This window comes from Peromyscus maniculatus, chromosome 11, assembly GCF_049852395.1.
Source record: "Peromyscus maniculatus bairdii isolate BWxNUB_F1_BW_parent chromosome 11, HU_Pman_BW_mat_3.1, whole genome shotgun sequence".
Lineage (NCBI taxonomy): Eukaryota > Metazoa > Chordata > Mammalia > Rodentia > Cricetidae > Peromyscus > Peromyscus maniculatus.
The window spans coordinates 52,648,092-52,675,031 of NC_134862.1; the positions used below are offsets into that span (position 1 = coordinate 52,648,092).

The 26,940-nt window shown below is 37.2% G+C and overlaps 1 protein-coding gene and 1 long non-coding RNA gene across 3 annotated transcripts in view; one reads left to right on the forward strand and one right to left on the reverse strand.

The window, feature by feature from the left end:
• LOC143267797 (uncharacterized) overlaps positions 1 to 26,940 on the reverse strand; it is a 102,330-nt gene that overhangs the window by 2,684 nt on the left and 72,706 nt on the right. The window contains exons 3-6 of one of the 2 annotated variants that reach the window (XR_013043314.1): positions 17,037 to 17,129; positions 15,706 to 15,846; positions 13,417 to 13,490; positions 10,195 to 10,585 (exon numbers count right to left, since the gene is read on the reverse strand). This is a non-coding gene — a long non-coding RNA (uncharacterized LOC143267797). Of the gene's footprint in view, positions 1 to 3,378; positions 3,527 to 10,194; positions 10,586 to 13,416; positions 13,491 to 15,705; positions 15,847 to 17,036; positions 17,130 to 26,940 lie in introns of those variants that run through there. The other variant, XR_013043315.1, reaches the window with a different exon arrangement.
• LOC102927697 (U2 small nuclear ribonucleoprotein A') lies at positions 11,821 to 12,577 on the forward strand. The gene is given in 2 exon segments (XM_042258264.2): positions 11,821 to 12,350; positions 12,352 to 12,577. Coding segments are annotated over 2 exon segments (756 nt in total).

A 26,940-nucleotide genomic window follows, 5' to 3' on the forward strand; every position in this document is an offset into this window, starting at 1 on the left:
TCCTTGCTGTACACAGAAAAGCCCTGGTTTCTCAGACCTCGTTGAAATGCAAAACATTGCATTAGAAAATGAAGAGACATTACATCATGTTCCAGAAGCAGTCCTACTTTTTTTTTCTATTTTGAGAAATGTTTCTTTACAATGTCATGCTTTCTGGGTGGAGACAGGCAGATGTAAGTTGATGTCTTATTGAAAGCAGCATGTGGCAAATTCAGATTTCAAGAACTAGGGATACTGAAATACAGATAACACAGGTTCAGATGCACAGTCACAGAAACCCTCAGTCTTCCAGTGGCCATACTGTCTTTTAAATGATCTTAAGCAAACACTGTCTTTTAAATATTGCTTTCTTTCTCTTAGTACAGTGGAGGCTCCTAAATTCATTTTACTTTGTTATCATCTCTGACACTAACAGAGTTTGTAAATTCCAATTTTTAGAAGCCTTTCTTTACCAGAGAAACAATAACCAATCTTTCCTACATTACTCCACATAAAGCAAATAAGTACATTCTGCCTGCTTGCTGAATGTGCTTTAGAGGCTTGTTCCTGGTCTGAATATGTGCAGGTTAGCTTTTCTTGACCCTTAGACTGCAGTCAGTTTTTCTATCATTCTTTGTTCTGAATCTATGCCCTATTTTTACATCCTTTTGGCCTAGGCTCCTGACTATTTAATGCCTTGCTGTTCCATTAGAAATGCATGCCTAATACTTTCTGAAACAAACCATTCATTGATATTTAGAGCCATAACAAAAGAATGGATTCAGAGCACTTTTGGGTCCAGGGAAAGAGATAATCTCCTAAACTCACTGTCACAGAACCGGAGATGTGCACAGCCTTCCTCTAGATTCATCAGTAATTTTCATGCAATTGTGTGCATCAGAGCTGCTTGGGAGGCTTCTTAAACCAGAGATTTGTGGGCTAAACCTGGGGGAGGAAGTCTGGGGAAAGCTCATGTAATAGCATCACTAGAGAATCCTTTGCAGGCTTTTGGGGCTGGCCAGAATCATTCCTTTAGAACAGCCCAGACTGAATGCACAGATATTGTGCATCTCTGTGGTCCCCATCCAACTTTCCTACTGTCTAACCATAGTGTCTTTTTATCCAAGGTGGTTTAAAGCATTCTAGCCAGAGAAAGGAAGAAAAAAAATGAGGGAAGGAAAGGAGGAAGGAAGGAAAAGAGGGAGGGAGGGAGGGAGGGAGGGAGGGAGGGAGGGAGGGAGGAAAGGCCACACTCCAGTAACAACAGTAGTTAATACTCTACACAATTTTACTTAATTGCAAAGAACATTCATATTTATAGTGTAGCTAGAGTTTTCCTGCCTTGCCCACAGTCAGGACAAATCTCTGTCACCCGCCAGTCCCACAGCCACTCAGACCCAACCAAGTAAACACAGAGACTTATATTGCTTACAAACTGTATGGCCATGGCAGGCTTCTTGCTAAATGTTCTTATAGCTTAAATTAATCCATTTCCATAAGTCTATACCTTGCCACATGGCTCATGGCTTACCATCGTCTTCACATGCTGCTTGTCATGGCGGAGGCTGGCAGTGACTCCTCCCACCTTCCTGTTCTATCAATTATCCTCTCTGTTAGTCCTGCCTATACTTCTTGCCTGGCCACTGGCCAATCAGTGTTTTATTTATTGACCAATCAGAGCATTTGACATACAGACCATCCCACAGCATCTATAGTAAATGGCATGGTCCCAGAAATGTGGAAATATACTTACATTTTGTTGTGTTTCTAATATTTCTATTAAGCCAGCTCAGTATTACAAGTAGGCAAGGTAAGGATCAGAGCAGTTAAGAGACTTGTATAACAATAATCAGCTAGTAAATGCTGTTAGGTTATAAACTTTTGATTCCCATGAAGTACTTTCCCTACAGTCTTTTTCTACTCCATGTGTGGTTTCCAGGCCACCAGACCAGCCCTTTCTTGGAATCTTATTAGAAACTCAGGTACAGTTTGCACCTCAGACAGACCAAAGCAGAATCCATAGTTTACAACTCTCAGATGATTTCTGAACATATTACTATTTGAACAACACTATTATAATAATACCAGGAGAAAACAAATTTTTAATATATGGTAACAAAATGAATGTTAGTACCCAAAGATCCTCCATAAAATTTATTCAACTTCAGGGACTTCCCCCTACCAAACTGAGTGCTAGTTTTCACTTTTCAGCAAAAGTTTGCCCCTTTCTGGGGTTAGTGGGTGGATTTTATTAACTATATCTCTATAGTTTAATTTCCTCTAAGCCAAAATGATGGCAATGATAATGTCTATCTTTCACAATAGGATTTTACTAAGATCTAACTATTTGGAGATTATAAATGGAAACTAATGTTTTCAGATCATTTTAATCACAAAACACTCCAGGTGAAGGTTACTATGCTAGCAGAGGTTAAATCATTTTGGTTTTTTGTTTCCTTTATAAAAAAAAATGCTCTATTATCTAAAGCACCTCATGACAGAGCTCCCAGAAGTTACAGCCCAATAATGTCCATTTACTTGTATTAAACTAAACAATGCATACAAATATAGTGTATTATAGAGCAGTTTACAAATTAGGCATGCTTGAATTAATTCAGGTTTTTCAAATAAGATCTTTCACCAAAAATTAGTTCAGTGAACTTGTTATTTTAACAAATGTTGTTTTTCAAGCTAACATGAAAACCCAGGCAAAGCAAAACTGCACCAACAGTGTGCCAGAAGACTCCGAAGAGACATGGAGGTCTACAGAGTAAATTAAATTTTCTGTTACTATCTCAGACTCATGACCCTCTCCCTCAACCCTTCATCTAAAATTGCCACGAATGTTCTGTAACTGGGTCAGGGCACACTTGCTTGGGGGAAGAAAGACATATTAAAGAACATTCAATTATGTCTCAGACATAAGGAGCAAGTGAAGCAAATGTAATATCCTGTCCTAAGAGCTGAGCATAATTTTCTACAGTGCCCCAGCTTTCATCCTCAATTGTCAACATGTGACTATCTTCCCTGACACTTAGCAGGAAGGTTTTGAACAAGTCTCTCTAACTTCTTTCTATTCAGTATTTGATTTCATTACATATACACACATGCACACATACATTATATATTGGTTCTTATTTATTCATTATATAATTTGTCATATTAATAAAACTGGTCTTCCCGTGAGATCAGCATTATTTCTACATATTAAAAATAAAAAATCTGGCTCCTTGATTCTATTATATTCACTATACCTCTTGATCATAGCTGCATTTTCCTTAAATGTCAGTCTGAGACACAGTGCTGGCCAAGTTTATTGTACCACGAGGTCACTGCAAGGTGGGTACTTGGAACTCAGCAGGCCAGTGCTAAATTGCCTGTTCACGACTCTGAGCTTACCCAAGGTCAGCACACAAGGTAAGGCAGAGGAACTGGCAAGCCTGACTTCATCATTCATGGGACTTCTGACGAATCATTAGCTCCTTGCTGGCATATTCAGCAGCTTTTCATGTCAGATGTTCCAAAAACAGTCTCTAATGCACACACCCTAGACAGTCAGGGAACCAAAGAATCAATAGATGAAAGAAGGGGGAAAAGTCAGATAAAAACACAGACCTTTGCTATAAATTAGGACCAATTTAATAACCAAATAAGCAAGATTCAAATTATGCCTAACATGGCATAGATACATAAATACACAAAAGCATTTAATTAAAATGTAAGTATATCCTAAATATATCACACTGAATTAATTTGTTGACAGAACATGGTCTACAACCGTTTCTGTAAACTTTTAAATAATCTTCATTTTGTTGTCAACAATAAAATCTTACATATTCCTTTATCAAAACCATAAACAAAAAGGAACCAAAGTAATAAATATGACTATAAGTAAATATAAATATTGCTATGTAGAGAAAAAAGATATCTTAGGTTCATTTAGTTTTACTATAACAGAATACCACAGACTATATAACATAAAAAAATAGAGATTCATTGGTTCATGATCCTGTGGGTTAAGAATAAGTAGACACAAGAAGAGGGGAAGCCAGATCAAGGCTCAATACTTTACTATATGTCAGGACTGATTTTCTTAGACAAAAATTTTAAAAATGTACAAAGTTAGTTATCAGATTAAAATAAATAGAGAATAGGTTATTTATATTACCTTTTCCACAAACAGTCTGATGTGCAAAAATTGTATAAATGGGAAGAGAACATACATAGGTAGATAGGTACAGAGTCTCCCACATCAGATTGGCACAGAGTCTCCCACATCAGCACTTAGAGTGCAAAGAAATATTTAGTTGGAAGGAATAAGACCACAGGATGGGGCCATTCAGCTTAACTCTTAATTTCCAAAGAGTCATGAGGAGTTTATCATTATTTTTCACTCTCCAAGCAGTGCATGGCAAGCAAGGACAGATCATACCAAAGTGTCACCTTGAGAATAAAGATTAAGTAATCAGCAAGAAAATGAGACTGCTTCATATTTTAGATATTACAAGTTAATGTGAATATGTGCTGCTCTGGAGTGAGACCACTTGGGTTCAAATCATTTTCTATTCAGCTGTGATTTTAGAAATTTTATGTTAGCCCTTCCATGTATACTTCCATGTATAAAATTAAAATAAGTGGTACCTTTTACTATGATTACTAAGCAAATTGCAAATGATAAGGTATGGAAGTAGCACGTAACATAGTGCACCCAATAAACACTAGCAATGATTATTAATTCACAACCTATGTGTACAAACATCCAAAGACACATCCTAATACATTCCTGCACTAACCAAAATATTTGATCCAGTGGATAGATAGCTTAATGGAAATATAGCAAGGCTGTCAAGCAGAATGTAGTCAGGCTTGCTTCATGCTTCAAGCACTAAATTATATTTGGCATTTCATTTAAAAAATATCAGAGTAACATAATGTAAGTCAAACCCCCACAGCTGCTTTAGAAAGATGTGGTTTTTAAAGAGATAAAATCTTCCTCATTATTTGGAAAATGGTGAATTTAATATAGTTTTATGGACAATTTTCCCGTGTAATCTAACACCTTTACATGCCATTTTGAATGTCATTGTGGGATATTTATTTTTATCTGCAATTCAATGAGCATAATTTTACACTGTGAATTGTTTAGTTTTTGCTAACATTGGGGCATCTTACAATTCTGATTTTAAATGCCACAGATTGGAGTCAGATGGAAATCCACTAAAATCCCTATTCTAAAGAAGAAATGAGGAGACATCAAACAGTCCAAAGATCTAGTCACAAGCAGGGAGTAAGGTCTAAATATCGAAAGTAGAGTAGGATCTATAGCTAATAATATAGCATTGTATACTTTAAAATTAGCTAACGGGGGTGGGGTGCTGAAGAGATCACTCAGTGGTTAAAAGCACTAGCTGTTCTTCCAAAGGACCCAAGTTCAATTCCCAGCCCCCACATAGCAGCTAACAACTATCTGCAACTCCAGTTTAAGGAGATCTGATGTCCCTTTCTTGCCTCTACATGTGCTGCATGCACATGGTGTATAAAATACGTACTTGCAGGTAAAACACCCATATGCATAAAATAAAAAGTACATAAATCTTTTAAAAAGAAAGATATAACTAAGAAAAATAGTCAAGAGTGTATAATGGTTAATAATGTTTACCAACTTGACATGACCAAGAATCATCTAGAAGACAAGTCTCTGGTCATATGTATGATAAGATACAGGCTAGCCTCTGGCCTTACCTATGGTGAATTATCTTGATCACATTAACTGAGGTGGGAAGAACCACCTGCAACATGGGTAGGTCTATTCCCTGGACTCAGGTTACAGACTGAATAGAAGGAAGAAAGTAGCTGACAACAATCACTAGTCTGCTGTGGGATGTCGTTCTATATGCTGTGAATATGTTTGCTCTGATTGGTTGATAAATAAAATGCTTAATGGCCAGTATCCAGACAGGAAGTATAGGTGGGGCAAGCAGACAAGGAAAATTCTGAGAAAGGAAGGCTGAGTCAAAAGTCACCAGCCAGACACAGAGAAAGCAAGATGTGAAGGCAGAACTGAGAAAAAGTACCAAACCATGTGGCTAAACATAAATAAGAATTATGAGTTAAGTGAAGTGTGAGAGCTACTCAGTAATAAGCCTGAGCTAAGGGCCAAGTAGTTATAATTAATATAAGCCTCTGTGTGTTTACTTGGGAGATGTGACTGGGAGATATTTGTCCCAACCACTGGCCAGCCAGGACAAAGCAAAACTTCCAACTACTTTTGGCTGCCCAATGTGGAGCAAGAGTTTCCACCTAAAACCTGAGCAAGTTTTTTTTTAAAAAAAGATTCTAAAATGGAGCTAAAAACAGCTTCTTAGATGTGTCTCTTGGGCAAGCCACGAACTACAGTGTCACACTGCTTTGATGGAGGCATAGACCCACTGTTTCCAAGAGTTGGTAGTGTGCATGGTTCCCAGAGCTGGTGGTAAATGTACCATCACCATATTGGGAAGCTGAAGTGGGTGGAGTTAGCAGCCAAAGCTTCTGTTTCAGTACTAGCCATTGCAGTTTTTTTTTTTTGTTTTTTTTTTTGGTTTTTCGAGACAGGGTTTCTCTGTGTAGCTTTGTGCCTTTTCCTGGAACTCACTTGGTAGCCCAGGCTGGCCTTGAACTCACAGAGATCCGCCTGGCTCTGCCTCCCGAGTGCTGGGATTAAAGGCGTGCGCCACCACCGCCCGGCAAGCCATTGCAGTTTAAAGCAATGGATTCATAATAAGGCAGATTCAGATGGAATAAGACTTTAAATGGTTTACGCTGTGTGCAAAAATGTCCATAATCTTGGAAGGTAGAAGAAAATGAATATAGACAGTTATGTAAAGAAATAATTAAAAAAAATGAAGTCTTTAAAGAGACAGTAAAAGTAATATAAAAAAATAAGCCATGTAAAAATGGAAATCACACAGAGAATCTGGATTGTCCTGTCTTTGGGATTTTTAACTGGAGAGAGACATGTGATTATAAAGGTTGCTAAGTTAAATGAATATATGTATTTTAAAGGGTATCTTGACTTCAAAATTTGGATCTAAGGATATGTTGCTTTGGATAGGAGGCTCTGCTTTTGTTTCCACGGGAAGCAAGAGGCTATGGATTTGTTCCAGATTAAGATGGATCATATTTGATCAAGCCAGACCTCCTAAACCTTACAGGTTATAGCTGGTCTTCCCAGGACTTGACTATTATCTTGAATTTTCTCAAGATCCCCATAAGACTACCAGTGCCCACAATCAGCAGGAAGTAGCCTAGAGAACTGTGCCCACATTCCCAAACACTGGATTATGAATATTTGTCTTTGTTTAGAGATCGATTACAATTTGTTATTGGTCATAGTCAATATTTTTCTAAAGAAAAAAGGAGGATATGATATAGATATAGTAGGATGAAAGGGTAAATTATTGAATCTACTTTTAAAGAGCAACAACTTGTTTAAAATGTTTTACATTGCTATAGATTTTAGCTTATTACAAATTTAAAGTTAATTTTGTTATACTATATGTATATTTCTACTCTTGTTCAAGGTATTATGTTTGTACAGCTCATTTGAAATGGTAATGTATAATTAAGAAATACAGATTAATAATTAGTCATCTATGATAATTACACTTACAGTCATGTTAGTTAAGTTTTCTAGGTATACATAGATATATTTCAGTTAGGTGGGTAGTCTTCAAACACTTCAAAGACCTACAAAATATGGCATCTAAAATGTTTTAAAAACTTAGACTTTCTGGACAGTGAGACACATCTGCTCCTGGCAGCACTGATTTACTTCAAAGAGGAACATGGACATCAAAGACACTCCATACGGAGTGTATCTTCTTCTTGGCAGAACTGGCCATTTGTGCAAGAAACTGTTCTTGCCTAGACTGATTGGAAAATGTTGTATAGACTAGACATGCAGGACCCATGGAAAAATGACCACTAAATTTTCCCAAAACAAGGTGAGATGGTCCTTCAGTTTCCTGCTCCACAGAGTAGACCATCAGATATTTTACAGGACACAGGGAGAAGCAATTCAAAAAACTCTAGGCCTATAGGCTAAAGATGGATGCCCCAATGTTACAAAAGAAATTTGGATGACTGTCCAGGCAGGCAGATGTCATTTCCAGAATTTTGGAAGTTATTTACAATGTGTTTTCTGTTTACTTAGGTAATATTATATCCTTCTGAGGTCTTTAATGTAGTTGAAGACTAGATAGTTATAATTATAATTTTCCTTGGTTATGATAAAAGATAAATTAGATATGAAACTTTAGACTCACACATATAGGATAGATAGAATATTTTCTTTAATTTCACGAAATACAAATAGACTAGATATTGTAACTGTAATTCTTGCTTGATAACTGTTCTATTATATGTAATTTTACTATGTTAAGTTAAAACCTCCCTTTTTGATTAAACAGAAAAGGGGAAGTAGTATGGGATGTTGTTCTGTATGCTGTGAATATGTTCTCTGGTTGACTGGTAAATAAAATGCTTGTTGGTCAGTAGCCAGACAGGATGGTATAGGCAGGGCGAGCAGATGAGGAGAATTCTGGGAAGAGGAAGGCTGAGTCAGAAGTCACCAGCCAGACACAGAGGAAGCAAGATGACAAGGCAGACTAAGAAAAGGTACCAAGCCATGTGGCTAAACATAGATAAGAATTACGGGTTAATTTAAATGTAAGAGCTAGTCAGTAATAAGCCTGAGCTAATGGCCAAGCAGTTATAATTAATATAAGCCTCTGTGTGTTTACTTGGGGGACACCAGTGAGAGATTTGTCCTGACTGCCGACTGGATGGAACACAAGAATACTTCCAACTACACTAGTCACTCTCTTGATTTTCTGAATACAGATCTATGTGACCAACTGCTCCAGCTCCTACCACCATGACTCCCTTGTCACAATGGACAAGACCCTGGAAGTGTGAGCCAATATAAACCTTTCCTTAATTAAATATCTTTTCTTGGGTCATTTAATCATTGTAAATGGGAAATTAGCAAGTTGGGTAAAAATCATTAGAGAACATACTTTTAGAGATGCTGGATGTTTCTGACATAAATTGCCATGACTTCACTTGTATATATTATCCTCAAATTTATAAAATCATATAAAATGGATATATAGAGCATTTTGTTTGCCCTTGATACTTTTAATAAAGTATATTTTCTCCTCTAATTTACATATTCTGCTGCTCACCACCTCTGAAATAATTGTAAATTAAATCTTCCATGGTGGAAAAATCATTTTACACACACACACACACACACACACACACACACACACACACATGCATACTTATGCATGTGCACTTTTTACACAATGCACCTTGATATCCCTTCAAGGTGATAAGGAATCCATCACTTCCCTTTGGCCTAGGTAGACTCTAAAAACTGTTCTACAAAACACAGTGACAATGGCAATTGTAACTTGTCATGGCTTGATGATCAAAGGGTTCATTCCTATCTTTCCTTCTTGGAATATTTATTTTGCATCCCAGCCACTACACTATGAAAGAACCCTAACTAGTGATTGTGAACACAGCATATTATTAACATGCATCTGGTAGTCAAAAGGTGAGTTTGGAAGTCAGTACATAACAATCTCAGGTATAGACATGTGGATGAAGATATATCCAATGAAGTTTGGCCCAGACATCTAATCACTTCCAGATCCAAATACCATTTATTTGTGCTCTATACCAATTCTTCACTAGAGAAACCATAGAACAAGTGAAATGGCTGTTGTGTCTCCAGGATGAGTGACATGTGCACCATGTTAACAAGGACAGTCATGGTGGATGAGAGATCTAGTCTTCTTGGCCTTTAACATTAGAATAGCACTAACCTGTACTTTCAAAGAGCAGATAGCACATCTGAGTATACAGATGTGTTAGCACCATGGCAAGATGGCTCAGCAAGCAAAAATGCTTGCCAGAAATCCTTATAACCAATTTTGATGTCCAGAACCCACAGAGATGTGAAAGGTGAGAGATAACTCTACAAAGTTGTCCTGTGGCTTTCACATATCTAGGCTCACATATATACACCATATATACACGTATCATGTACACGATAATAAGTAAACATTAAAACTGACTGCATCAAAGTGTGCATATGCACAACCTCTCCTACCCAAAGGCAGCTCTGGGCACTCTGTGATTCTAATCATGTTGACATGAGGCATGAAAGTGAAATGATGAGAGGTTGGGGAAAAGTAAAACACTGAAGAAAAAAAAAATATGCTGTCATTTGGATCTTAACTAATCCCCGGGGTCCATGTGGTAAAGGCTTGCTTCCCAGGCTAGTTTTATTGGGAAGTGAAACATCCTTTATGTGGTGGATCCTGCCACACATCAAATGAAAGTCAGCATAAGGACACTAAGATCTGGTAAAATGTTTATGCTCTAATTATATAGAAGCAGAACCAATATTCTTAAGATTCTTTGGTTTTCTCCTGTGTTTCCATTTCAATGTACCTAAATAGTTACACCCCATTCCAGCCAAGGAGAACAGGAAGACCTTCCAGGCCCATCCATCCTGGGTGAAAACTATGGTGACACATGGAGGGGTTTGCATCTAGAAGGCATAGTTTAAGATATAATTGTTAGACATTTATGATAGATTCTAACTGCTAGACATTAAGATATTTCAAATACAGCATCCTATAATCTATAACAGTATAAAAAGTTTATTTTGATAGAAATTTCTCTATTATTTTTAGTTATTATTTTATATTTAATGCCACAAAATTTAAATATTTTATACTTAATACATTTAATTCAGGTGCTCAAGTATCCAGTATACTAGCAATACTACATACATATGTGTGTGTGTGTGTGTGTGTGTGTGTGTGAGAGAGAGAGAGAGAGAGAGAGAGAGAGAGAGAGAGAGAGAGAGAGAGAGAGACTAGACTACATATATTTTTGGCACTCTAAGCTGAAGATTCCTTTTGGTTTTACCAAAAAGGGACTTTAGTATGGAGTGATGGGATCCTTATCATAGTGGGTCCCAAGAACCCAGACCAGCATCTCATTACAGGAGAGCTGGCTCACTCTCAATGTGGCAGATGAGACTGTCCATGCCTCAAAGTTGGATCTGCATAATGTGTCCTGACTCAACCTACTGGAACATTGCTGAAGCAAGGGTGCTCTAAAACAGGAGTAAATAGAATCCTAAGGTGAGATGCTTAACTTTTCCTCACTTAAAAAGTCTGTTATATTATTGTCCACTCCTTTACATAACAGAATGCCCTACACTTTTGTTAAGAAGGGACCTACTAATTAAATCATAGTTAAATATTTCTGTAGCTGGAGTTTTCCAGTGTCCCACCAGTTCGCAGCCACTCAGCACCAAGTAAACACACAGAAGCTTACATTAATTAAAACTGCTTGGTCATTAGCTCAGGCTAACTACTGACTAGCTCTTACACTTAACTCAACCCATTTCTGTTCATCTATATGTCACCACATGTTCTGTGGCTTTACCTGTGTGCCATTACGTGCTGCTCCCTGGATGGCAGGCTGGCATCTCCCTGACTCAGCCTTCCTCTTGCCAGAATTCTCCTTGTCTGCTTGCTTATCCGGCCTATACTTCCTGCCTGGCTGCTGGCCAATTAGTGTTTTATTAAACCAGTATACAAAAGCATTATCCCACCGCATTTCCCCTTCTCTATTTAATGAAAAAGGAAGGTTTTAACTTGGAAGGTTTTAACTTTAACATAGTAAAATTACATATAATAGGCACTCTGGGACCTGGCACTGGCAGGAGGCACAGGCCGGTGGCTGAGGTGAGGGGACTCGGGCAGCGGCAGAATGGTGAAGCTGATGGCGGAGCTGACTGAGCAGGCGACACAGTACACCAATGCTGTGCAGGACCTTCACAGATATAAAATTCCTGTCATTGAAAATCCAGGTGCTACCTTAGACAAGTTTGATGCTATTGACTTTTCTGACAATGCGATCAGGAAACTGGATGGTTTTCCTTTATTGAGAAGACTGAAAACATTACTAGTGAACAACAACAGAATGTGCCCTACAGGTGAGGGACTTGATCAGGCTCTTCCCTGTCTGACTGAGCTCATCCTCACCAACAACAGTCTAGTGGAACTGGGTGATCTGGATCCTTTGGCATCTCTCAAGTCACTGACATATCTAAGCATCCTAAGAAATCCTGTAACAAATAAGAAGCATTACCAAATTTACGTCATCCATCAAGTTTCACAAGTCAGAGTACTGGACTTTCAGAAAGTGAAACTAAAAGAGCGTCAGGAAGCAGAGAAAATACTCAAGGGCAAACGGGGTGGTGCACAGCTTGCAAAGGACATTGCCAGCAGAAACAAAACTTAATCCAGGTGCTGGTTTGCCAACTGACAAAAAGAAAGGTGGGCCATCTGCAGGGGATGGAGAAGCCATCAAGGATGCCACTGCAAACTCGTCGACGTTGGCTAAGGTGGAGAGACTGAAGGACTTGCTACAGTCCGGCCAGATACCTGGCAGAAAGCCCAGATCAGGACCAAGTGATGCTGGTGAAGAAGAGATGGAAGAAGACACAGTCACAAATGAGTCCTAAGCTCTGTAGCAGAGGCTCTCTAGAGAGGTCTCACTTTTTTGAGCATGGAGTAACAGCCTTGCTTGTATGAGCCACATAGAATCTGTCAGCATTGCTGAATGCTCAGAACTACTGCTGATAATTTTTTAATATGAACCTTGGGATCCAAATGCCTGTTTTCTACAAATGGTAAAATAAAGGCCACTTTCTGTGCAGCCAAAAAAAATTACATATAATAGAACAGTTATCAAGCAAGAATTACAGTTATAACTAGTCTATTTGTATTTTGTAAAATTAAAGAAAAAATTGCTATCTATCCTATATTTGTGAGTCAAAGATTGTATATCTACCTTATCTCTTATTATAACCAAAAAAAAACCATAATCATAACTTAGTTCATTATCCAGAAGCCAAATTCAAACAAAAGAATGCATATCAAGACCAGTGGCCTTGTTCTCAGAACATGTACACCCAATGGCTCGCTGCTGTCCTCTCTGTTAAAAAGTAATGGCTGTAAGCTCCACTTGGTAGTGAGGCATTCAAACTAACCTTAGCAAGGCATCTAGAAGTTAAGAAACCTATCAAGTTTAGTTTTAAAAGCCAGCGGCATCGTGTTTAAAGGTTGAAAACTGAGAAACTATTGAATCTTCTGATAAGGCAGAATCTCCTAATATTCCGAACTTTGCCCAGCTTCTACACTTTCAAGTCCCGTCATTCTCTTCTTGACTTTTGGTCTGGGTGTGTTTATCATGGTTACTTTATGTCTTTGAGACTCCATCTCATCCAAGTTCACCCACAGTTTTCAAATCATCATAGTCAGACAGTCTACACATAAAGCTTGCTCCCTTTAGAAGACGTACCCATGGATTTCTGTCCCTCCGCCAGGTAGAGCCAAGAGTCTTCAATCACCTTTGAGGCAGTTCTTGAGCTACCCCTAAGTTTAAAGAGGAGAAAATCTTTGAAGAAAGGACAAAAGGAGACCCCTGGAGCAAGATAAATTCCCATGCCCTACATCCATATGCAGCCTGTTATCCCCAGAGTTCCTTTCCTCCCTTGTTAATAGTGTACCCATCATCTCTGTACTTTCTGCCTTCATCTGATCACAAATGATAAAAATCACCAGTTACAGGGAAAGGCTATGGTGTTCCAATAACAAACTGGCCACTGCAATGTACTGAAATCTCTTCATGTAAACAATATATTCATACGTGTGCAGCAAAAGGCTTCTTAAACAATGAGGAATCAATTTAACATGAAGAATAGAAATAGAAATAGGAAGAAGAGGAAGTGAGAGAGGACAAAGACAGTACTATGTTCATGACTAATGAATCCCAGATTCTTTTTTTTTTTTTTTTTTGAATCCCAGATTCTTATAGGAATCCAACCTCTTCACTTTCAATTAAAACTTAAAACTTACATGAGAGTTTGCATTCAATCTCGCTTTTTATTTCTGTCACCACTGGGACATGTTCCCTTGCATCCAGCTGGGAGAATATTTTCACATCACTAAATATAGTCTTTTGATTTCGAAGTGATGAAACTTCAAACAAATCCCACAGATATATGAGCCAATGAGTAGCAAAACTGGACCAGAAACAAAATCTTCAGATGTCGATTGTGCCCATTTGACAACCAAATATCTCCTAACTACCCATTACTAGTTAACTATCTGGCAATTGATTGTATACTGCAGGGCTCACTTGCACAGCAATACCTCTTGGAAAGTCAGAGCATCTCATCTTTGGGAGAAGAGAACAGACTTTAACATCCTATTGAACTCTACTGTACTGGATTTTTCCCATAAGATAACATCTCACTTGTGGAATTACACTAGAAGAAAGGATAGACAGACAGACAGACAAATAGATAGATCACACTTCTTAGTAAAGCTTGCATAAATTATGACAGGAAAAGTGTTGATAATAAGTTGAAATACTGAGCAAATTACTGGCAAACTTACCATCCCAGTCAGTCATGGCCAGATCTGAGGCATTCAAAGAGTTTTTATAATTAGTATGTTTTACATCTCAGTTGCCTTCATTTTTGCATTTCTGATTTGTTTACTTGAAGGTGGTAGATATCAAGAAACCAAAGGAGGAAACCAGAGACCAAAGCATGTCTTTTGCCATGAGTTACGCCTGCCTCCTGGAAAAGTCACGATTCCATGCAGAGCACATTACAGTAAGGTTACTGGTGAAGTCAAAAGAAATAAACCATTTATATTAAGAATGATTTTATAGTTTCAGACTTCAACATAGTACAATGCTGCTTTAAATCTTGGACCACACATCTCAAATACTTAATGCTGATGTTCAGGATATTTTTAAAATGTTCCATCCTGAAAATTAAGGTCATCTTCTAAAAGCATCCATAAGGCTGCTCAATAACCATGTCCAGAGCTGTAAACTACTGCTGCTACCAATCAGGAGCAAATGATAGAAATGTGGGTCAATTACTGTGAACAATAACTGCTTCTTAAAAGCAGACATCTTATGCTCAACTTGGACAACTCCTCCCTAATTTTTTGTTAGTGTCACTGTTGCCTAAGTTACAAAGAAATAAATATTCATTCTTTCACAACAGTGAACTCATAAAAATTATTTCATTCAGCAACATGCCACCTGAAAGCTAATTTTGTACAGAAAGCTATTCTTTATATACATACTAGTGATTTGTATGTGTACATAATCAATGCATGTTATACAGTAAAGTGACAGTTTTCCTAGTTGTAGCATTTTAAAATGAGAGTTACAGCACCTTAACTATTTCTAAAAAACCTCTTACATGGGCATTATTTTAAAATATTTTCAACATCATTTTATCTTCAGTCAACAAGGTACTAAGGTTATCTTAGACCACATCATCACACATTATTTTATAGTCATCAAGTCCACATTTTCATCATCTCACCCAATGGCAACAACCACCACATCAATTGACTGTAAAGTGAGTTCAAATGGTAACATGTAAATACACATGAAAATTCAGAGGGAAGGCTCTCCAGAGGCTGCTCTAAACTCAAGAAGAAAGGAGGAATGATTTCAGCAGTGAAAGAATCAGCAGGGACAGAAAAGTGCCAGGTCTGATTAGAAGCCTTGAAAGAACTAACGCCAGCATCTCAAGGTAAAATGGGATTTTCAATAACTCACCCTGCATCGCAATGCTTGTAAGTGTTGAGAGGTGATTGGAGGGCGAAACAGAAGTTGACCTTTTCTCAGTGAAGTAAAAGGAGAAGTTCATCCATTGAACTGGAAGCTTTTAGTGGAGTTACTGGAAGACAAAGCTGCATGCTTGAAAGGAACAGAAAGTGCAGAGTTTTACAGCTTTATCAGAGAAGGTGCTTCAATCAGTTTGCATTTGATTGAAACTCAAAAGAATTCCTGCAGAACCACTGAACTCACTTTTAAGAGTCAACGCTTCTCATAAATTTCTCTTTATTGAATTCTACACACAGAAAAAAAAATTGCAAAATGCATTAAGTCCTTCAGAAAATGCTACTGCATTGTGTAGCCTATTAAAAATTACCTCTGAAAAAGGAAACATTGAAATGTGGTTTGTGAGGTATTAAAAGAAGTATGCCTTACATTGAGAATTGCACATAAAATAAAACCCATCCCTCTTTCCAAGCAACTTTTCCTTTTCTCTCATTCTATGATTTTTACTGCAAAAGTCTCAAGTCTACTTCATATTGCATTATCTGACTTGATCATGAAATTCTAGTTTTTCAAAAGTAAATTTAAGAATCAATGGTAGTTCTGGAAAGGAACATAGTCCAGGTGTTAAGTGAAAGGTTATTTTTTTCAATATATTAAAAATATTAAAATAAATTACTTTTCTCTGAGTCAACTAGCTTCTGAATGCATCTTTAAATCAGCAAGAATATGATAAGAACCCTGAAAGGCATCCAGGGTTAGAAGGACAACCAACAGCAAAGAACAAATCAAATGTCATGTTCAACTCTGGCTCCTGGCCAGGAGAAATCTACAACTGCAGCACAGTGGGAGCAGCCCAATCACAGAAGCAGGCTGGGCTTCCTAACTTCAAGATAACTCCACAGTTGTTAACAAGCTTCAAATCCAGTTTGAGGAGCTTGCTGTCCTGAGAGTAGCTGAAGAACACTAGAGGAGTTCACTTTGGCTATATCCCAGGCCACAGAATCCAAGATACCACAACTGTCACCAGGACAAAACCATCTTGGCTTAAATGTCAGTAGAAAATCTCCTGATAAAATTAGATGGCACCTTAGAGCATGCCACACTGAGTAGAACCCCTCTCCTGCCTCAGTGACATGCAGATTCAAGATGTGGCTGCGTAGGCACAACCCCAAGTATCCCTCTAAACTAGCCCTGCAGGTACCATCATTATCACACAAACTTGGAATTGAAATGATTGCATAAAGTTTTGCTTTCACTGATGGCCACCTATCAGGCCACCCTTCCAAGACCTATACCTCGACAAACATGGAAACCAGTAGACTTACCCCTCAGTGTAATCTGTGTTCAACTGGCATGACATAGGAAAGGTCTCCTTTCCAGACCATGGTCCTAGGAATTCAGCAGCTTATGAAAAATACCTTAGGGACAGAGAAAAACCAATATTTTTATTTTAAACAGGTTGATTATAAATGTGATCTTTTTCTAAAAAAAAGGGGGGGATATGATATAGATATATAGGATATAGAGATGATAAGATAAAAGGGTAGATTAATGAACCTACTTTAAAAGAACAACTTGTTTAAAATGTTTTACATTGGTATAGATTTTAGTTTATGTTTAAAATGTTTTACATTGGTATAAATTTTAGTTTATTGATGCAAACTTAAAGTTAATTTTGTTATCCTGTATATATATTTCTATTCTTGTTTGAGGTATTATGTTTATGTAACTCATTTAAAATTGTAATAGATAATTAAAAATAGATTAATAATTAGTCATCTATGATAATCATATTTGTAGCCATGTTAGTTAAGTCTTCTAGATATACATAGATATAGTTCAGATAGATAGGTAGTCTTCAAACACTTCAAAGACCTACAGAATATGGCATTTAAAATGTTTTAAAAATTTAGACATTCTGGACAGTGAGACATGTATGCTCCTGACAGCCCCGATTTACTTCAGAGAAGAGTATGGGCATCAAAGACACTCCATATGGAGTTTATCTTCACCTTGACAAAAATATCCATTTGGACAAGAAACTGTTCTTGCCTGGACTGCTTGATGAACTGGACATACAGGACCCATAGAAAGGTAACCACTGAACTTTGCTTGACAAAATGGTCCTTCAGGTTCCTGATTTGCAGAGGAAACTGCAAGACATTCTATGAGACACAGAGAAAAGTGAATGAGAGACTCTAGGCCTGTGGGCTGAAGACTGATGCCCCAACTTTATAAGAGAACTTTAAATGACTGTCCAGGCTGTCAGCTGTCTCTGTCTACCCTGCAAGACTCCCGAAAGTTGCTTACATCCTTCTCCCATTTCTCAGGTAGTATTATATCCCTCTGAGGTCTTTGATGTGGTTGAAGACTAGATAGTTGTAATTTCCTCAGTTATGATAAAAGATAAGTTAGATATAAAACTTAAACTCACAAATATAAGATAGATAAGACATCTTCTTTAATATTGTAACTGCAATTCTTGCTCGATAATTGTTTTGTTATATGTAATTTTACCATGTTAAAGTTAAAAGCTTCCCTTTTAAAAAAAGAAGAAAAGGGGAAGTGCTGTGGATATTGCTCTATATAAATAAAACACTCATGGCCAGTGACCAGACAGGAAGTATAGGTAGGACAAGGAGAGAGGAGAATTGGGGAAACAGGAAGAAGTGGGGAAAGACACTAGAGCCACCGCCAGGACAAGCAACATGTAAAGACACCAGTAAGCCACCAGCCATGTGGCAAGGTATAGATTTATAGAAATGGGTTAATTTAAGATATAAGGACAATTAGCAAGAAGCCTGCCACTGCCATACAGTTTATAAGTAATATAAGCGTCTTAGTGATTATTTTATACGTGGATTGTGGGACTGCGGGGCTTGGTGGAACCTGGAGAGAAGCCCTCCAGCAACAGTATTGACCACACATGTCCCTGAAGATCAGTAGAAAGCCCCCTCTAAGACAATGGTACCAAATGCTACATATTTTTCTTCTGTAGCCTATGTATCCTGGAGATATTGAAATCATTTTCTTAGGTTCTAGAACCACAAACACAAAACACTCAGCTGCAGTACCTTCTGTGCTCAAACTGTAGGATCTATAGAAGGCTCCCCTACAGCTTACTTCTGTAAGAACATGGATATCATTACCACAAGTCAATATTTTACCTTAATCTGCCTTGCAGGACCTGAAGATCTACAGCCCATGGACTTTAAACCACAGCTGTTGGTGAAAAAAAGCCTCAATATGGTTTGTGTTTGCCCCTTATGACTTCAAGAACAAACCATTTTGGTTCTAAAACTCCATGAAAGTTACTAACAGAGTTACACATTCTAGACCATAGAGAAAGCCCTCATGATGACTGACACTGACTATCTACTTGACAGGATCTGCAATCATCCAGAGGCAAATCTTTGTACAAGCCTAGGAAGGATTATCTAGACTATGTTATTCAGTGAGTATGTTTATGATGCATTATCCATATTAGGTTGATTGGGGTAGTAAGATCCACACTGAATGTCTACAGCACCCTTACTTTAGCTTGAGTCCTGAACTCAAGAAGTAAGTATAGAAACAAGAAATGTGGCTTATCATAAGTATTTATCAGTGTTTTTCTCCTGAATGGGAATGGAATGGGTCCAGTTATTTTATGCTCCTTCTACTATGCTGGAATTCCTCTTCAACTGGAAACCAAAATACATTCTTTCTTAAGTTGCTTTTGTGTACTACGTTGTTATAGAAATAAAGGGATTGATACAACCTCCTTTGTGGCTTTAAACCTCAAGTCTATGATTACCAGTACAATGGTTCATCTAGGAGCAGGCTATGCACTATATTGTGCCTCCACAGCAGTAGGAGCTGGTGCCAATCCCCCAGAAATCTCCTACATTCATTTGAAGAGCCATGGAGAAAAGGATTGTGGCTACCATTGCCACAATCTTGATGTTACCTATGGTTGCTCATAAATTTACTTTATAAATTGTCCTAGCCTCGATTAATGAGGCACCTGTAAACATTTCTGATATTGATCAAAGAATGAAATCACCAAGAAACTATACGGTTATTTCTCCAGAATTAAATGACATAAAACTACAAGTTCCTAAAAATATAGAAAAAAGCAAAAATAAGGCTATGAAAGAACAAATCAAATAAAAAAATGACAGATGGAAATTCATACATTATGGTAAAAAGTTCTGAATTAAATCCACCAAAAAAAAAAAAAAAACGTAGTCTAGATGGATCAATATACAAGACTCAAGTACACATGAAGCTCACTTTTTATAAAGATAAGCATAAACAAAAGTGATAAAGTTGGAAAAATAAATGTCATTCAATAAAAACTAAGGTAAGCAGTAGTACCTATACTCTTATCAGATAAATTAGACTATAAAATATGGAAGTCAATATAGATTGGTGAGAAGATAGATTCAGTAATAAGATATAATATCTATAAATACATACGTACCCCTAGAACCACCCAACTATGGAAAGCAAATATTATCACATCTAAAGGAAGAAGTTTAAATTCAATAATAATTAGCAACTACAACACCCCACGTCTCTCAATGGAAAGATCAAATTGGAGTGTTAAATAAGAAATGTTTAAAATGAACCATAGTATAGACAAAAAATATGTCTAATAAACATTTTAGAACATTTTATCCAACAGCAACATAATATATATTCTTTTCATCAATTGAACATGCAGCATTCTCCAGGATGATTACGGTAGCCCACAAAACAATTCACAGCCAGTTCAGAAAAATTACAACCATATATCTTCTCAAGTTGTAGCAGCAAAAAAAAAATCCATTAATATAAAAAAATTGAAAGTATAAAAATCAAGAAAAGGGAACAATGTGGTCTAAATAAGAAGTTTAGTGAAAAAAAATTGAAAGAGAAATGATATGTGAAAAGTACAGCACAAAAACTAAAAAAATGTTAATTAATGTTATAGTAATACGTTCACATACCAAAAATAGAAATCACTAAGAATGTGTCTCACTGACCTAGGGAAGTAAAAGTAAACTTAAAATTGGTAAAAAGGAAAAAAATAAATGTCAGAAGAAAATACTGAAATTTTTTAAGTTAAAAATGAAGACAATTCTTGATTCTCTGAATTCATGACAAAATTAACAAAACTGTATTTAAACTAAGAAAAAATAAAATTCATAGTTCTAAATTTCAGCATTTAAAATGTCACAGAGAAAAAAAGTAACAATACAACTTAAAGCCTTAGAAAAATTAGAACCAAAGCCAAAAGCAGTACACAGATGGAATTAATTAAGATCACAGCAAAAATTCAGGAAAGTGAAATGAAAAAAAAAAAATATATATATATATATCATATATAACAAATTATATATATATATATATATATATATATATATATATATATATATAAAGAACCAATGAAATAGAGTTGATTCTTTAAAAAGATAAGTAAAAATGGCAAACCTATTGCAAAATAACATGAAAAGAAAAAAGAAGACATAAGTGAAATTTGAGACAAAAGGGGAAACTTTACAACAAATATTAATGACATTGAGAAAAATCATAAGATTATTAAATATAAAAACCTTTATTTCACTAACTTGGAAAATCCAAAAGAAATTGATGAATCTATAGTTAAATATGACCTATCAAAATGAAACCAAAATCAAAATAATAATTTAACCAGCTCTGTATCCAAAAAGATTGAAGCATGAATAAAAGAATAGAAATAGCACTCTTTCCCCCTAGTTCCAGTCCACCAGTCTCACCCCCCCCCCCCCCCGCCAGCTCTGCAACAGAACACTCAGAGGAGCCTTCCTCCAATACCCACCTCTTGGGGATCCCACAGATCTTTTCCCTTCTAATCTTCTTTTCCTTACTTGTTGCTTTGTCCCAGACTCAATTAGAGCAGAGATCTCTGCTAATGCAAAGGCCTTGTTGGCAGAAATCCAGGTAGGCTGCCGTTAGACTTTCTTTTCTCTGTTTCCCTAGATCTAACTCCCAGCCTCATCCCCAGCTCTGAAGCAAAACACCCTTAGCAGCCTTCCCTGCCCCCTGCTCCCATCTCCTGTGTATCTCACATATCTGCTTCCCCTTCTGACCTCCCCGCCACACACATATACTTGTTGCTTTTTTGTCCGGGACTCCAACTCTAGCAGGCATCCCCTGCTAACTCAAGGGATGCTCCCCTCAGAAAAACAAGTAGACTAAACACAGACCCACCCCTCTCCTTTTGCTCTTGGGATACAACTCCTAACCTCAGTTTCATCTCCAGCTCAATAGCTGGAAATTTTCTGTGGCTTCCATTTACTCTCTGATCCCAATCCAAGGGATCATGAAGATCTTCTTCTCCAACCTTCTTTCCTCCAACTCAGCCCAGTACTCAAGCCTCCAACAACACCAGGTATTCTCTGTGATCATCCCATCTGAGCAGTCCAAGAAAACAGGCAATACACATCCATTACAATTCCACAAAATCCAGAGAGGAAACAGAAACCAAGAAACAAAACACTCACTCAACAAAGACAAGTCCAGAAATTAGCACTTAGAACTTTAATTATCCCAAGCCAGATGCCTAGATACCAGCATAAAAACACAATCAACAACAGCCAGGGAAATATGTCTCCAATAGAGCCCAGCTATCCTACCACAGCAGGCCCTGAATATCCCCAAATCACTGAAGCACAAGAAAAAGACCTTAAAACCAACTATATGAAGATGATAGAGGTCCTTAAAGAGGAAATGGGAAAAAAATTCCTTAAAGAAATCCAGGAAAATACAAAGAAATAAATGGAGGAAATTAATAAATCCAAGAAAGAATGAAAGAAAGAAACAAAGAAAGAAAGGCTTGAAGGAAACAAATAACAAATAAAATGGTTCAAGACCTGAAAATAGAAATAGAAGCAATAAAGAAAACACAAACCAACGGATCCTGAAAATGAAAATTTTAGGAATTCAAACAGGAACTACAAATGCAAACATCACCAACAGAACACAAGATATGGGAAGGTGAATCTCAGGCTCTGAGGACACAATAGAAGAAATGGATACATTTGTCAAGGAAAATGTTAAATCTACAAAAAGAAAAAAAACCTGACACAAAACATCCAGGAAATCTGGACACTATGAAAGGACCAAGCCTAAGAATAATAGGAATAGAAGAAGGAGAAGATTGCAGCTAGAAATCTTAGGAAATAATTACAACAAAATCATAGAAGAAAAATTTCCTACCCTAAAGAAGACCCGTATACTGGTATAAAAGGTATACAGAACACTAAATGGATTGGATTAGAACAGAAAGCAGTGGTCTTGCCACATAATGATCAAAACACTAAACATACACAACAAAGAAATAATATCAAAAATTACAAGGGGAAAAAGAGCAAATATCATATAAAGGCAGATCTATTAGAATTACACCAAATTTCTCAGTGGAAACTCTGAAAGCCAGAAGAGACTGGATAGATGTCCTTCAGACTCTAAGGGACAACAGATTCCTGTCCAGAATACTACACCCTGCTGTGAGGTGTTTCTGTAGGCTGTGAATTTGCTACCACTGGTTAATAAAGAAGCTGTTTTGGCCTATGGTAAGACAGGAGAAAGCCAGGTGGGAAATAGAAAGGAAATACAGATAGAAGAAAGGCAGGGTTGGAGGAGGCACTGTGACCCTCCCAGAGGAGCAAGATGTAATAGAATACAAATAAAGGCACGAGATATGTGGCAATACATAGATTAATAGATATGGGTTAATTTTAGATGTAATAGCGAGCTAGCAATAAGCCATAGACCAAACAGTTTGTAAATAATATTAAACCTCTGACTGGTTATTCGGGTACAGGCAACAACAGCCAGCTACAACAGCCAGCAAAAGTTTTAGTCACCATAGATGGAGAAAATAATATAATCAATTATAAAGTTAAATTTAAACAATATCTAGCTACAAATAGTGCTAGATACAATTCAAGGAAGCTAACCACACACATGAAAACACAGGAAATAAATAATCTCACATCAGCAAAATCTAAAGAAGGGAAACACCACACACCATCACCACCAACAACAACAAAATAAGAGGAATCAACAATCATTGGTCATTGATATCCTTCAATATCAATGGTCACAATTCCCCAATTAAAAGATTCAGACTAACAGAATAGATATGAACACAGGATCCATCCTTCTGCTGTATCCAAGAAATACAATTTAACATCAACGCTACCTCAGGGTAAAGTGTTGAAATATTCCAAGCAAATGGACTTAAGAAGCAAGCCTGGGATAGCCATTTTAATATCTAATGAAATAGACTTCAAACTAAAAGTAATCCAAAGAGAAAGAGGACATACATACTCAAAGGAAAAATCCACCAAGATGACATTTCAGTGCTTAATATATATACCCCAAGCACAAGGGCACCCAAGTTTGTAAACAAAACACTCACATACACACTGATAGTGGGAGATGCCAATACCCTGATGCACCAATGGACAAAAACTAAACAGAGAATTACTGAAGCTAACAGACATAATAAAGCAAACAGACCTAACAAATATTTGCAGAATATTTCACCCAAATACCAAAAAAATACATTCTTTTCTGCACTTCATAGAACTTCTTCAAAAATTGGCTTCTCAGAATAAAACAAATCTCAGTTGATATAAGAAAACTGAAATAACTCTATGCATCCTATCAGATCATCACACCCAAACTGCTGAGACACTAGGAAAGTGGTGCCAAAGGGAAAGCTCCTAACACTGAGTGCCTACATGAAAAATTGGAGAGATGTCATACCAGCAACTTAACAACATACCTGAAAGCTCTAGATAAAAAGAAATAATCACACCAAAGAGACACAGACAGCAAGAAATAACCAAACTCAGAACTGATATCAATTAAATAGAAACACAGAGAATAAATAATACAAAAAAAATCCTGAAACACAGAATTGATATTTTGAGAAAATTAACAGGGTAGACCAACCCTTATCCTAAATAACTAAAAGGGAGAGAGAGAATAAGGAAATTAACAAAATCAGAAACAAAAATGAGGACATAACCACAGACACTGAGTAAATCCAAAGAATCATAAGGACATACTTAAAGAACCTATATTTGACAAAATTGGAAAATCTTAAAGAAATGGACAATGTTCTGGATAGATACCATTTACCAAAGTTAAATGAAGATCAGATAAAAAATGTTTAGATAGAACTATAACCCCTAGGGAAATATAAGCAGCCTTTAAAAGTTTCCCAACCAACAAACAAACAAAGAGAAAAAGAGAGACACAGAGAGAGAGACATACCAGATGATTTGGGCACAGACTTCAAACATACTTTCAAAGAAGTTAACACCAATACTCCTCAAATTATTCCACAAAATAGCAGCAGAAGGAACTTGCCCAATTCTTTCCATGAGTCCACAATTAGCCTGATACCCAAACCACATAAAGACTCAACAAGGAAAGAGAATTACAGGCCATTTTCCCTTATGAACACAGTAGCAAAAATACTCAATAAAATACTTGCAAACCAAACCCAAGAACATATCAAAAAGATTACCACCATGATCAAATAGGCTCCATCCCAGAGATGCAGGGATGGTTCAATATACAAAAATGAGTAAATGTAACCCACCATATAAGGAAGCAAACAAACAAAAATCATGATCATCTCATTAGATGCAGAAACTGCCTTTGACAAAATCCAACGCCCCTTCACAATAAAAATCCTGGAGGTACTAGAGATATAAGGGACATACCTAAACATAACAACAGCAATTTATAGCAAGCCTATATCCAACATCAAATTAAATAGAGAGAAAATCAAAGCAATTCCACTAAACTCTCCACAAACTGACAGCAAGTCTCCATTGCAAAGGACAACACATGCGTGTGCAAATGCACACACACACACACACACACACACACACACACACAAAACTCATTGAACATGAAGATGTTGAGCTGGTGCTTACACAGAGTGTTCATCCCTATGTTCTAGTCTCTTTGGTGCCATAAGCTAGCAAAAGAGAAATGTGGACACCAACCCAGCCTCAAAACCTTTGGCATAAATTCTGTCCTGCCTGCAAAATATGCTATGGCAATGGTGGCGTAGAACATGTGAGAGCAGCCAACCAATGTTTGATTTGACCTAAGGCACTCTCCACAAGAAGGAACCAACACCCAACACTGTTTGGGTAACCAAGAACCAGGGACCAGATAGCTCAGAGATCTAGGGCAAAACTAAACACTGCTGGTCTATAAAAAGATCAATAAAATGATTCCTAACAATATTTTGCTATATGTAAATATCAATTCCTTATACAGTCATTATCATCAGGGAGGCTTCCTTCACCAGGAGATTCAAAAAGATTTAGAGACTCATCAGACAGTATATGGAGTAGAGTCTAAATGGGAGGTCTCCATCAAATCCCTCCTCTTAGAGCTAAGAGAAACCCTCAGAAGAGGATGTGGAAAGATTGTAAGAGCTAGATGGATGAAGGATACCAAGAGAACAAGGCCCTCTGAGTCAACCAGGCAAGGCTCATATCAGTTCAGAGACTGAAGTAGCAAGCACAGTGTCTACATGGTTCTACACCAGGTCCTCTGTATGTGTGTTATAGCTATCAACTTAATATTTTTATGAGACTCCCAGTTGTGAGAATGAGAAGGCCTCTGACACTTGTGTCTGCTCTTGAAACTCTTACTCCTGTTGTGTGACTGTGTCCAACTTTGATATGATAGTTTTTGCTTCCTCTTATTATATTTTATTTTGCCATGTGTGGTTGTTATCTCTTAGATACCTGTTCTTTTCTAGTAAGAGACAGAAAGGGAGTAGATCTAGAGGGAAGGGAAGATGGGGATGAAGTGGGAGGAGCAAAGGAGGAGCAACTAGAATCAGGTTGTATTGTATGAGAAAAGAATCAATTTTGATAGAAGAAAAATAAGAATAGAAAAAAGAAATAAAAAATTCTTTGGTGGACCTATAATTTAGTACTCTAGTGCCATTTGCTTTTTTTTTTTTTTTTTTTTTTGGTTTGGTTTATACTTGCTTCTGGTAAACCATTTGTGTCTGATCCAGATTGCCTTCCATCTCTCTGACTTTCACTGAACTGGGACACTGGATGGCATCCATTGCAGACCTTCATGGGTTCAGAAAATGCCCAGGCCACCTTTCCCTTCATGGGATCAGGGGGCTTGCTCATCAACTCAACCCTGACTTGTGTTTCTCCCTACTAG